Genomic DNA, 12,726 nt, shown 5'->3' with positions numbered 1-12,726 from the left:
TGATATATATTGACGTATATTTGTGCATTTATATCAATTATCTTATTTGGTCATTACAAGTAAGATAGGCTGTGTAGGGATGATTATCACCATGTTAACACATGAAGAAGCAGTCAGAAAATGTAACTTAACCTGACATCAGCCAACCAAGAAATGATAGTAACAGGACTTGAAAACAGATACTACAATTCTCCGACCAAGCTATTTCCACATAAGCCTCATGAGTGGAATTTTACCTCTGAATTTTCTAGTTCTGACACACTTTACAGGAGCAAAAGAATGAGCATCTTGACAGTCTTGCAACTCTTGTTTTACATGGACACATTAAACACATGTTTATTTCTATTCTCATTCTCAAGTCACTGAAATTACAGTGAGTTAATATTTTTAAAGTTACCAGCTCGTGAGGACAAGGAGAATAAGAAAGACAATAGCAAATGAGGGATATCAGCACATTTTTGGAAGATGGAAAGTTGAGCTGAGAAAACTGAATTCCAAATGCTTGAGAGGGGTATACTAACAAGAGGCAAGCAGTTTCATAGTGCAGAACACTAGAATGTCAGGAATTGGAAGGAGCAGGCACTACAGAAGCAGAGAGATGTGAGGGGCTGAAAAGAAGGGAGTTGACTGAAAGTCTGTATAAGAAACTACCTGTTCCCTTCCTCATCCTGCTTAATGAGGCAACTAGCTCTCCATCTCCTTGGCAGAATCCTGGGGGTTTATTCTGTGGGGGGAAAAATTTAACTAGATAAGACTCAGACTGATATACTAGGCACAGCTAACGATTATAGCTGGGGAGGCTGGATACCACACTGAAAGCAGAGACCAGATGAATGTCTATGTACTAATGATGAACTCACCTGATCATCTTGCTCTGTTTTACTCCAAGAATTTTAACAGCAAGGCTTATATTCTTCAGGCAGAATAGCAGAGAATTAATTTTGGGACAAACTTAAAATTGAATAACTCCAGAAGAAAGATCCATAGGTACTGATATTAGTGCCCTGACTGGGAATCGGATTGTGATGTCCTGGATCATAGGTCAGATGCTCAACTGCTGAGCCACGCCAGGCGGGCTTGACTCACTCTTAAATAAGAAGGGACAGCAAAGGATCACCAAGTAGTTGAGAGAAACCTTCACCAAGAAAGACAGCATCAAATTGAAATGGAAAAGAAAAAAGTGAGAGGAAACAGACAATATAGAGAGAAGAATGTCTTTTAAAAAACAATAAGCATCCTCTGAGAGACAGTATAAAATAATGCATCCATAAAGCAAAACAAGATGCTCCAAGAGAGGAACAATCAGAAAGCACTGAAAAATTAAAAATATAGTAGCAAAAATAAGTAATTCATAGAAGTATTAACATATAGAAGAATTAAGGAAATCTCTTAGAAAATAGAACAAAAGGACAGAAATGAAAAATAAGAGAAAAGATAGAAGATGAATTCACAAGGTCTAACGTTAAGCTATTAGGAGTTCCAGAAATAGAGAAGAAATGAAGGGAAGGAAATTATCAAAGAAACTACGAGATCTCTGATAACTGAAGGACATGAGCTTCCAGATTGACAGAGCCTGCTGAGTGCCCAGCATAAGGAAGGGGAAAACCCCAAAGCAAGAACACTGTGGCGCATCGTCATGAACTTTCTAAACACAAGGGATAAAGAGAAAGTAAAAAAGTTTGGTGATAGGAGGTGAAGAGGAGCAGGGAAAGGAAAATGGATTATTATGAAAGGGTAGGTAATAAGAGTAACTATTCATCATTAACACTGGTGGCTAGAAGATGATGAAATAGAACTTTCAAAATTCTGAGAGTATTTTCAACCTAGAATTCTATGTGAAATCATGTTATCAAGTACAAGGGACAACTGAAGATATTTTCAAGCATGCTAGGATCAAAAATTTACTACTCCCCTCCCTAACTTTTCCTGGGACACTTGGAAAATATGCTCTACTGGAGCAAGAAAGACAAAGACAGGTTTTAGGAAAAGAGGCAAAAGGAAAAACCAAGATGACAGCTATATGGCAGACTGAAGAAAGGAGTGCTCCAGGGGAGTATTTCCAGTGAAACTGATAGATTATCTGACATATTTGGCAGTGTTGTAAATGATACAGGCATTTTACATTTCTATTGGAGAATCTAGAAGAATTAGTGATACTGATAAAGAAAATTTGGCAAAAACTAAGTCAATTATTAATTTCAAGAAGAACTAAAGGTTGTATAAGAAGGAAAATGTAATCGTAATACAACTATATATTCAGAAGTAAACCATACTTAAAAACCCACAATAAGGTTAACATGCAACATTGATTAATTTAAAATATTGTGATATAACAATATTGGGAGGCTGAAGGGAGGAAAAGTATAAGGTGTTGAATCTTGATCTTTTTTAAGTACTGTTCAAAATTTACAAATCAATACCCTGGCTTATGTGGCTCAGTTGGTTGGGCATCATCCCGTGTACTAAAGGGTTGCCTGTTCGATTCTGGGTCCTGACATACCCAGGTTGTGGGCTCAGTCCCCAGTCAATGGTGTGCAATCGATGTTTTGCTCTCACATCGATGTTTTTCTCATTCCTGCTCCCTTCCTCTCTCTCTCAAAATCAATTTTTAAAATGTTAAAAAATTTACAAATCAAGAAATAGTATAAATATTTTATTTAGGAAAATATTGGTAAATATGAAAAAAAAAGAAGCAAGGAAAAGATTCTGGAGGGTGTCTCAGGCTTTGGGGAGAACACTGCTTTTTTTGTTGTTATTAAGACTCTGTGTGCCCGGCCAGGCGTGGCTCAGCTGTTGAGCGTCCACCTGGGATCCAGGTGATCAGGGTTCGATTCCCGGTCAGGGCACATGCCCAGGTTGTGGGCTCAATCAATGAATCTCTCATCATTGATGTTTCTCTCTCTCTCTCCCTTTCCTCCCTCTGGAATCAATAAAGATATATTTAACAACAAAACCAAACAAATAAACAAAAAGTTCATAAAAAAAAGACTCTGTGTGTGTGAAAATATACACCTGCTATAGTTTTTAGGAGCCTTATATTTCCATGTGACTTTTTCTTTTAATCACGACTTTTATTTACATCTATTACCTTGAGAGAGAGAGAGAGAGAGAAAGTCTTTAGTGTCCATCTATACCTATGGTATAAAATGACATTATGAGTTTTCTTTATAGTGAAGTTCTGGAGGAATACTAGAAAATAATATCCCCAGATATTTGAGAAGAATAAAACTCTAACTATTTAGGTCATTTTATTTGAGGCATCACATTTAGTTTGGGGTGTCACAGGTGCTCCCCTACCCAAAATGAAAGGAATCTCTGCTGTACCAACCTTGTAGTGGGCCCAGAGGCAGATCTAGGTTTTGTGGCTCCTGAAACACATAAATTTGAAGGCCCTCTGTAAGTAAAAGAATCTACAATTATAAATACAAAATTAAGTACAGTGACCTAAGCTAGTAAGTTCCCTAAATTGAAAGTTAAATTACAGAATTAAGTACAGTGACCTAAGCTAGTAAGTTCCCTAAATTGAAAGTTAAATTAGCTTTTCAGTAAATCTATCTCTGTAAGCTCCTGCCCTCCAGGCAAGATTTGCCTAGAGAAGATAGGGACCTACATAAGTTGATGTATTATAGTGTTGTCATTGGCTAAGTGATCTGAAAAAATTTCAGAATATTTTGCTATAGTAAGGGCTATGGATAATCATGAAGGGTTGAGGAAAGGGAGAGAGGCATGTTTACTGGAGTTACCCGTAAAAGCTTCATGAAGAAAGTATAGCCAGTTCCCAAACGATGGGTAGGACTTGGAAAGGCAGGATGAAGGGAAGAGGCTATTTCTGGTGAGGGATGCATGTCTGCTCATTCCGGCCCCAAAAAATGTATACACACTTTAACAGCTGATAGCTCAATTTTTAAAATGAAATGTATTTTAATAAACACTGTCTTTATAATTATTCAAAGTGTGTGCATACATTTTTTGGGAAACCCTATATTTCTGTGGCTGCTTTCTGACAAAGACAGAGTTGCCACAGAGATCTTATGGCCCACAAAGCCTTTACAGAAAGTTTACTGGTCTCTGAGATAGATAGTAAAGACTTGATGAAAATTGGGTTTTAGAGAAAGGCTTTGATTCAATCAGTTTAATTTAAGCCCGTAATCTAAAACTGGTCAAATATTTTTGGATGTTTTCAGAAGCTTTCACACCAAAATGATGAGAATCTTAGGTCAAAGAATAGGGAAATATAAAATCTCCTGTTAAGGATGAGAATTACAAATCTCATAGCCCGGCCGGTGTGACTCAGTTGAGTGTCATCCTATGCACCAAGAGGTTGTTAGATTCCTGGTCAGGGCACATGCCCAGGTTTCAGGCTTGATCCTCAGTAAGGAGCATGCAGGAGGCAGCTGATTGATGTTTCTTTCTCTGCCCCTCTCCCTCCCTCTCTCTCCAAAAAGTCAAAACATTTTTTTAAAAAGTAAAAAAAAAAAATCTCATATATTTACAGCTTCTTAAATAAAGCTCCAAGATAGGTTTAGAAAACTTTAATTGAAATGTTTTCCTAGTTTGCAGACAGTGTGACTTAAGGGATAATTTAGGCTGAAATGAATCTCATTGTCTTGCTTTAACAGTTCTTGCACCATTATTTGGGTTTTTCCCCCCTGGTGTTCTTTTGTTTATGAATCTTTCACAGGCCAATTGGGGCCAATTATCTTCTATGCAATTAAAATCAAATTGTTGGTGCTCTTTAATGCAGCTGTTTCTCCTTAATCTTGGGCATTTTTTATGACACTGTTTTTCCCTCATAACTAAAGCTTTCTCATTCTATAATGGGGGTTTCTGCAAATTAACATTCCCAGTAAATTTTTTGTAGGGTTCAAACTTTTCTGAATCATATCTTCTCCCCTATGTTGACAGCCCAGGAGCTCCCTCAGATTTAATAGTGTCCTTTACTCATTTTTTTATTTCATCCACGAACATGCAGCAGAAGAAACAAGTAAGGTATAGCTAGGTATAGTTTGTACCTAGGAAGTAAAAATGTAACATTTAAGATGATGACAAAATGTCCCCTTAAAAAAATTACTTTGACTTACATCTATGCTCCAAATTTCCACATTTTCATAATCAAATAATATTTATTGAAATATTACAACGTGCATGGCAATGGAGATTCACAGAGGTATAAGACCTGCTTCCTGCCCTCTTTAAATTCTCAGACTTTTAGTCTCAGGACCTCTTTTTTTTTAAATGTTTTTATTGATTTTAGAAAGAGAGGAAGGGAGAAAGAGAGACAAACATCAGTGAGAGAGAAACATCAACATTGATGGGCTGCCTCCTGCACAATCCCTGCAGGGGAATTGAGCCCGCTACCCGGGCATGTGCCCTGACCAGGAATTGAACCAGCGACTCCTGGTGCCTGGGTCAACGCTCAACCACTGAGCCACCACACCGGTCTGACATCAGGACCTCCTTATACTCCACAAAATTTGAGGATCCCAAAGAGCTTTTGTTTATGTGAGTTTTATCTAGTAATATTTACCATGTTAGAAGTTGAGAATGAGAAACTTTAAATATTTACTTATTTAAAAATAACAACAATATGCCTACAACAACATAAATACCATAGTTTTATGAAAACTATACTTTCAAAAACAAAAAATTGTGAAAAATGGTCAAAATCTGTGAGGATGACCACATTTTTCCGGTTTTTAAAACCTATGTCTCTTTCAGTATACTGAATATCTTTCTTAAACTACACATAATCTCCTTTAAAATTCCCCCAGCTTGAGAAACCCTGCAGCAGAGGAATAGACTGCACCAGTTTACTTATGGGATGCATTCACACCAGCAAGGCTATCAAGATGGCTTTAAGGAGGCATTTTGATAGCATAGGTAAAAGAGAAACTTCAACATGATGACTTTACATTTTGCATATCATGGCCGTCTTGCAAAACTTGGAATGTGAATTTTAGGATCTATTTAGAAGGCAGAATTTGTAAATATACTTAATGACCAGAAGTTTTCTCTCCCAGTAATATAAGGGTCGTACAGTTTTACAAAAAGACCAAATTGCCCTGGCCGGTTTGGCTTGGTAGTTAGAGCATTGGCCCACAGACTGAAAGATCCCAGGTTTCATTCTGGCCAAGGGCACGTATCTCGGTTTCAGGCTGGATCCCCAGCCCCTGTCGGGATGTGTGCAGGAGGCAACCAATCAATGTGTCTCTCACATTGATGTTTCTCTCTCTCTCCCCCGCCACTCTCTGCAATGGAAATTGAAAAAATATCCTCAGATGAGGATTAAAAAAAAAAGAGACTAAGTTTATCTATGCCATTAAACAGAAATATAGCAGTTTTATTCATAATTGCAAAACGGAACCACGATGTAAAAAGAAAACAAAAAACAGAAAATTAATGAAAAGATTGGCATTGTTTTACATTTCTGTGATCTCTAATGTCTGGCTTGATAAAAGACAACTAGATTCCCATGTCTGCTGCATTTAACCTGTTGTGATATCATATGTCATGCAGCATCTAGAAAATTCCACCTATGAAAAAATCAGAGTGAAAAAGGCAAATAATATCTTAGTATTGTTTTGAAAACAGTTTTGACCTCATATACTCACTAAAAGGTAGGGACCCCAAGGGATCCTTGGATCACAGTTTGAGAACTCTTGTTCTATGGTGAGAAAAGGAATCTAAATATGAAACATAAAAATGAAAAAATAGGCAGCATATTTAAAGTGACAAAAGAGATTTCAAAGCAGGAAGCTGTAATAACACAGGGAAAGGGAGAAGGAAGAAGGAGAAGGCCTTGGGAAGTAAGTAGGATTGGAGCTTGGCCTTGCAGGAATCATAGGGCTACGATGGAGACCTTCAAGAGGCCCTTCCAGAGGAGTAATGGAATAAAGGTACAAGCAGAAATAGCAGCCCCATGCAAGAAGCAGTAAGAAAACCAGGAAGTTAAAGAGGAGGGTTCATGTAACAGTAACCCTAAGAAAGCCAAAGTGACTATATTAATATCTGATAAAATACACTTCAGGATAAAGGATCATTGCCAGAGATAAAGAGGACACTTGTTAATGTATAAAAAATGGCTGTGGTTCTAAATGTGTATTCATAAAATAGCAAAGTTTCCAAATATATGAAGTAAAACTGGCAGATGGAAGGAGAATGTAAACAAACATGCAATTACAGCTGGAGTTCTCAACACCCTTCTCTTGGTAATTGACAGAACAAGTAGTCACAAAATCAGTAAGGAAAACATGACTAACAGTGTAAACCAACTGGAGCTAATTGCCATTTATTGAAGTCTTCACCCAAAACTGAAAAATATACACTTTTCAAGTACACCTGTAATATTAATACAGACCATATGCCACACCATAAAATAAGTATCAATACAATTTTAAAGTTTGAAACAATACAAAGTATGCTATTTTACCTATTATATAGCCACAACATAATCACATTAGAATCAATATGAAAAAGAATCTGGGGATTGCTTCTCGGCCTTTTGCTAAGGTCAAGTGAAAAAGTATCTGGGAAAATCTCCAGATATTTTAAAATTAAGCAAACATGTCTTTTACTAATCCATGGGACAAGGAGGAAATAAAAAGAAATCAGAAAATATTTTGAAGGGAATGATAAAACTACATATCAAAGTTTATGGAATGCAGCTATGGCAGTCTTTAGGGAGTTTATATCTCTAAGTACTTACATTTAAGAAGAAGAAAGATTTTGCCCTGGCCGGTTTGGCTCGGTGGTTAGAGCATCAGTCCTCGGTCTGAAGGGTCCTGGGTTCAATTCCGGCCAAGGGCACGTACCTCAGTTGCAGGCTCGATCCCCAGCCTGGCCTGGGCGTGTGCGGGAGGCAACCAATCTGTGTCTCTCTCACATCGATGTTTCTCTCTCTCTCTTCCACTCTCTCTGCAAAGCAATGAAAAAATACCCTCGGGTGAGGATTAAATAAAAAAGAACAAAGATTTAGCCCTGGCTGGGTGGCTCAGCTGGTTGGAGTGTTGTCCTGTAAACCAAAAGTTTTGGATTTGATTCCTCATCAGGGCACATACCTAGGTTCAGGTTCGATCCTGGTCAGGGTGTGTACGAGAAGCAATGTGCAGGAAGCGACTGATCAATGTTTCTCTCCTTCCTCTCTCTCCCTCTCCCCCTGCCCTCTCTCTCCCCGCTTCCTCTCTAAGAATTAATAAAAGCATCCTCAGGCCCTGTCTGGTGTGGTTTAGTTGGTTGGATGTCATCCTGTGCACCAAAAGTTTGCCAGTCCACATGCAGAGATGTGCAGGGGGCAGCCGAGTGATGTTTTGCTCTCACATCGATGTTTCTCTCTCTCTCCCTGTCCCTTCCTCTCTCTCTCAAAATCAATAAAAATATATTTTTAAAAATACTGCTACTTTAAAATTTTTTTTTAATATGTTCTTATTGATTTCAGAGAGAGGAAGGGAGAGGGAGAGAGAGATAGAAACATCAATAATGAGAGAGTCGTTGATCGGCTGCCCCCTGTATGCTCCCTACTGGGGAATGAGCCTGCAACCCGGGCATGTGCCCTGACCAGGAATCAAACTGTGACCTCCTGGTTCATGGGTGGATGCTCAACCGCCGAGCCACGCCGGCTGGGCGAAAATACTGTTAACTGGCCTATTAACTCGTGGCAGGCAGAGACAGCGTCTTACATCCTTTTCATAGTATAGTGCATGGCATGAACTAAGCCCCCAATAACTGAATCACCAAATGTCAGAAAAGTAGTCTTAGCTTTTAAAATATGTCTTCAATGGTAAAAACTGAAAAATCATTTTAGCTAAACCTCAGTTACTTAGCATTCTCTTGCTCTAAATCCCTGAGCATTTTAGCTAGTGAATTGAATAGATGTTTCTGAATATATTTTAAGTTTATGCCAAAACTACATAGTAACATTGCAAAAAGACATTCCTTAAACATTCCAGTCCCCAATTTGGTGATTATAGGTCCTAGGTTCTCTCCTTCTTTCCTGCTGCTGGGTCTTCTCCAAAGAGCTCCAACTGAAAGAAGACATCTCAATCTTCTCCCCAAAGTGTGGAGCAGAGCTCTGGTGTGGCAACCTAGCGGCAGGGCAGACTGGCAGATGGGTTTCACAGCAAGGTTTGAGGATCCCCACTAATGAGCAATCCCTGTCTTGTGTGCCACTCTGCCCAGCTCCCTTTCCTCCCACTTACGGGGCATATCCCTTGCCCAAATTTACCTTTGACTCAGACTCCCATTGACTTGGCAAGGGAGGGAGAGGGACTAGATGGTGCTCAGGTGTGAAGCACGCTCACAGAGCAGCATGCACGCCTACATACATAAATCTGGGAACACTTCCAGCCTCTCACTTCTGAGAAACAGGGTTAAACAAATCAAGCTGGAGGTTTCTTTGAGCCAAGAAACCTACATACTTGAAAGTATGAAGGATGGTGTTAAACACTGTTGACAGGAATAACTTTGTATCATTAAGGACATATCATCTAAATGTCACATTTCTTCAGTTTTCTAAATATCCTTGGCTCCCATCCACCTTGGTCCAACCTTGGTCCTTTTTCAGGAGCTTACAGGTATTTGGGAGATGTCTTCCTGTCAGTGCCTGCCACCCTTGGTGCTCTTTGCCAGTGACAATGTTCTATTCTAGGTCTCCTTCTCTAGACCTAGCGGGGCCACGGAGACCTCTGCTGGGGCTTTCAAATAGCTATGCCTTTGCGCACCTCCCTGAGCACACAGTCATCTGCATTCAAGGTCCTACTGTCCCAGAGGTCTGTGGGGGACTAGGAGGAGCAGGATCTGACCGCACAAGGAGACTCTAGCACCACCCCCTTCAGAGCCAGGCTCAGGAAATTCTCTTTCTGCCCTCCTCTAATCCTAAAAGCCTCCTTTTCTCTCAGCACAACTTTATCACCTCTAAGACCTTGGGCTGCTTTCAAAAACAAAAGCCTCTTGATTTTTTTTTTTCTTTTTTCTGAAGTGAAAGAAGGTCTGATCTCCAGAACAAAAGGCCCTGGTTGCTCTTTTGGGAGGGGGTGTGTGAAGGAAGATATGAATGGTTCATTCTTTCACGAAGTACAGAAATGGCTGACACCACAGAAAATAAGACAGTTAATTCCTCAAGCAGATTAACCCATCAAACACTGAAGCAAGGCTTATTTCATACTTTGTTCCCAGGGTGTGAAGCCTCTCCAGGAAAAGGCAGTAGGCCAAGTTATGGGTAGAGATCCACATTGATGATATTCCAGCTTCAGGGGAGTGCTTCAAGTAAGCAACAAATGTAGGCTCCCCCATCTTCTGTGTAGATCCCAGATTAACTGGGGTGGGTGGTGCTGATACTTCCACATTTCACTTCCCTAGGGCTGGCTTAATTAGGCTTCCCATTTCCTGATCTCAGGGAGAAGTTTGAAGAACCCATGAGAGATTTACCCCAAGACCACATATGACCTTTGAATAGTGAGCTGGATAATAGAATAACAGAGGAGAGTTCACTTGATCATTGATTTCACTTGAATAGATTTTTAGTTTTTAATGTTTTATTAAAATGTCATTATTTCAGCAGCCCCTTGAATTTTGCACTCAAGATGCATGCCTTCCTCCCTGGCCGGTGTGGCTCAGTTGGTTGGGCGTCGTCCCTTGCACCGAGAGTTTGCTGGTTGAATTCCCAGTCAGGGCACACGCCGTGGTACAGGTGCAATCTCCAGTTGGGGGTGTCAGGAGGCAGCCAATCAATGTATCGATCTCACATAGGTGTTTATTTCTCTCTCCCTCTCCTTTCCTCTCTCTCTAAAAGAATCAATAAAACTTAAAAAAAAACAAAGATGCATGCCTTCGTTGTCTCACCCTAGTCCCTGGGCTGCTTCCCCTGTCTTAGCTTTCTGGAAGTCTTGTGGTTTGGAGTATGTGGGGAATGGCCTGGGGCTCGCTGTGTGAGACCATTGATGGGATGAAAGCATCTCATCCTGACCTTGGGTGAGTGTTAAGGGCCTTATACCCTGGCCTAGCACTTCTCCCAAACCCTCAGCTGGACTGTATTGAGGCCACACCTATGAGGTACACTGAGATTTCTGGGCATCAAGCCAAGAGGCCTTTGATTGACATTTGTCACAGATGGAGAGAATTTGCTAACATAACACTGTTCATCATATGAGGATCCAAGAATTTTTTTTTAATATGTTTTTATTGATTTCAGAGAGAGGAAGGGAGAAGGAGAGAGATATAGAAACATCAATGATGAGAGTCATTGATTGGCTGCCTCCTGCACACCACCTACTGGAGGTTGAGCCCACAACCCCAAGCATGGGCCTTGACCTGGAATCGAGCCGTGATCTCCTGGTTCGTGGGTCAACACTCAACCACTGAGCCATTCCAGCTGGGCTGATCCAAGAATTTCACTCCAAAATCTAGGTGGTTCCTATGTAGCTAAATGCACATTCAGTGGAATGTCCCATAATAAGGCCAGCCCTTCACCACTTCATTCCACCCATGTTTCTAGCCTCATGTGTAGTCATTTCCCCATGCACACACTACTCTCATCACAGGGAATAATTTGTTCTGCTGGCTGTTTTCCAAGCATAGCAAGTACTTTCATGCCTCCATGCCTTGGCTCATGCTGTTTCCTTGCCTGGAATACTCTCCCTCTCCACCTAATGAACTCTTTACTTATCTGCAAGGCCCAAATCAAATATTACCTCCTCTGTAGTTTCCCCTGACATGTTCCCCTTATTGAAATTCACCAACACTCCTCATGGTCCTTGCCCCATTTTTACATAGCTGTTTTTTATGTCTCCTTATCAGATGGTGAATTCGGTGAATGGCTTGAGAACTCAGGAGAGAGCAACTCCTGACTTTACTTCCTCTCCCCATCCTTTTCAACCTACGACTTTGTTCATCTGTGTCTCCGCAGCAGTTAGCATAATGCAGACCACATGTAAGTACCTACCAAAAGTTTGTTGAATATAATGAAAGTTGGGAGGTATCAAACAAAATGTGGTTGTTTTTTTTATTTTTATTTATTTCCACTTCTCAGAAGATTTTGGTTACTGGTCTCAATTTCCTCTCCTGATTATTTCTTTTCTTTCTGGCCATATGCATCCCATTCCAATTTTACCTAGCTTTCTTTGGCTAGCTTTCCCAACCCTAACACTCCACTCATATATTCCCTCATTCAGCATTTATTCATTGAACACCCGCTGCTCTGCAGGCACTATTCTAGATATTGAGGGTATAACAGTGAACAAGACAGATGGGATATTTTCATGGAGGTTACATTATGGTTGGGTAGCTAGACCAAAACAAGTAAACAAAGTAATTTCAAGTAATGATAAATTCTCAGAAGAGAACAAAGTGACGTGATAGGCAGTGAGGTGGGAATCACATGAAAGAGTTTGCCAGGAAAGCCGTTTCTGAGGAGGAGACATTTGAAACCTGGGGGACGAGAAAGAGATGGCCATATGGGGATCTGCTAAAAAAAAAAAATTTCAAGAGGAAAAGTCAGCAAATGCACAGGCCCGGATACAAAAACAAATGACTGAAAATTATAGAGCATTATATAAATAAACAAAATTATTAAGGTTTTTCTTAGCCTGTTACCATCTCTTACCCCTTTATACGGAGTAGCATTGATTCCTTCTGAGAAGTGACTGGCTTCCTCTCGCCTTCACCTTTCCTACCACTCAAATCACAGAATTTTCTTCCAGCAAATCCCACTGAAGCTCACTGACGTTTACCTGA

General features: G+C 40.1%; 1 protein-coding gene across 1 annotated transcript in view; it reads left to right on the top strand.

Annotated features, from left to right (window-relative positions):
- RALY (RALY heterogeneous nuclear ribonucleoprotein) overlaps positions 1-11,813 on the top strand; it is a 125,543-nt gene extending 113,730 nt beyond the window's left edge. The window contains exon 9 of the mRNA XM_081148931.1: positions 11,791-11,813. Within this exon, the coding sequence (XP_081005057.1) occupies positions 11,791-11,797 (7 nt within the window). The 3' untranslated portion in view covers positions 11,798-11,813. The remainder of the gene's footprint in view (positions 1-11,790) is intronic.
- The last annotated feature ends 913 nt before the right edge of the window (positions 11,814-12,726 follow it).

This window comes from Miniopterus schreibersii (assembly GCF_964146895.1).
Source record: "Miniopterus schreibersii genome assembly, chromosome: 10".
Classification (NCBI taxonomy): Eukaryota; Metazoa; Chordata; class Mammalia; order Chiroptera; family Miniopteridae; genus Miniopterus; species Miniopterus schreibersii.
The sequence above is the reverse complement of the archived record's forward strand: the minus strand, read 5'-3'. Positions and strand labels throughout refer to the sequence as shown.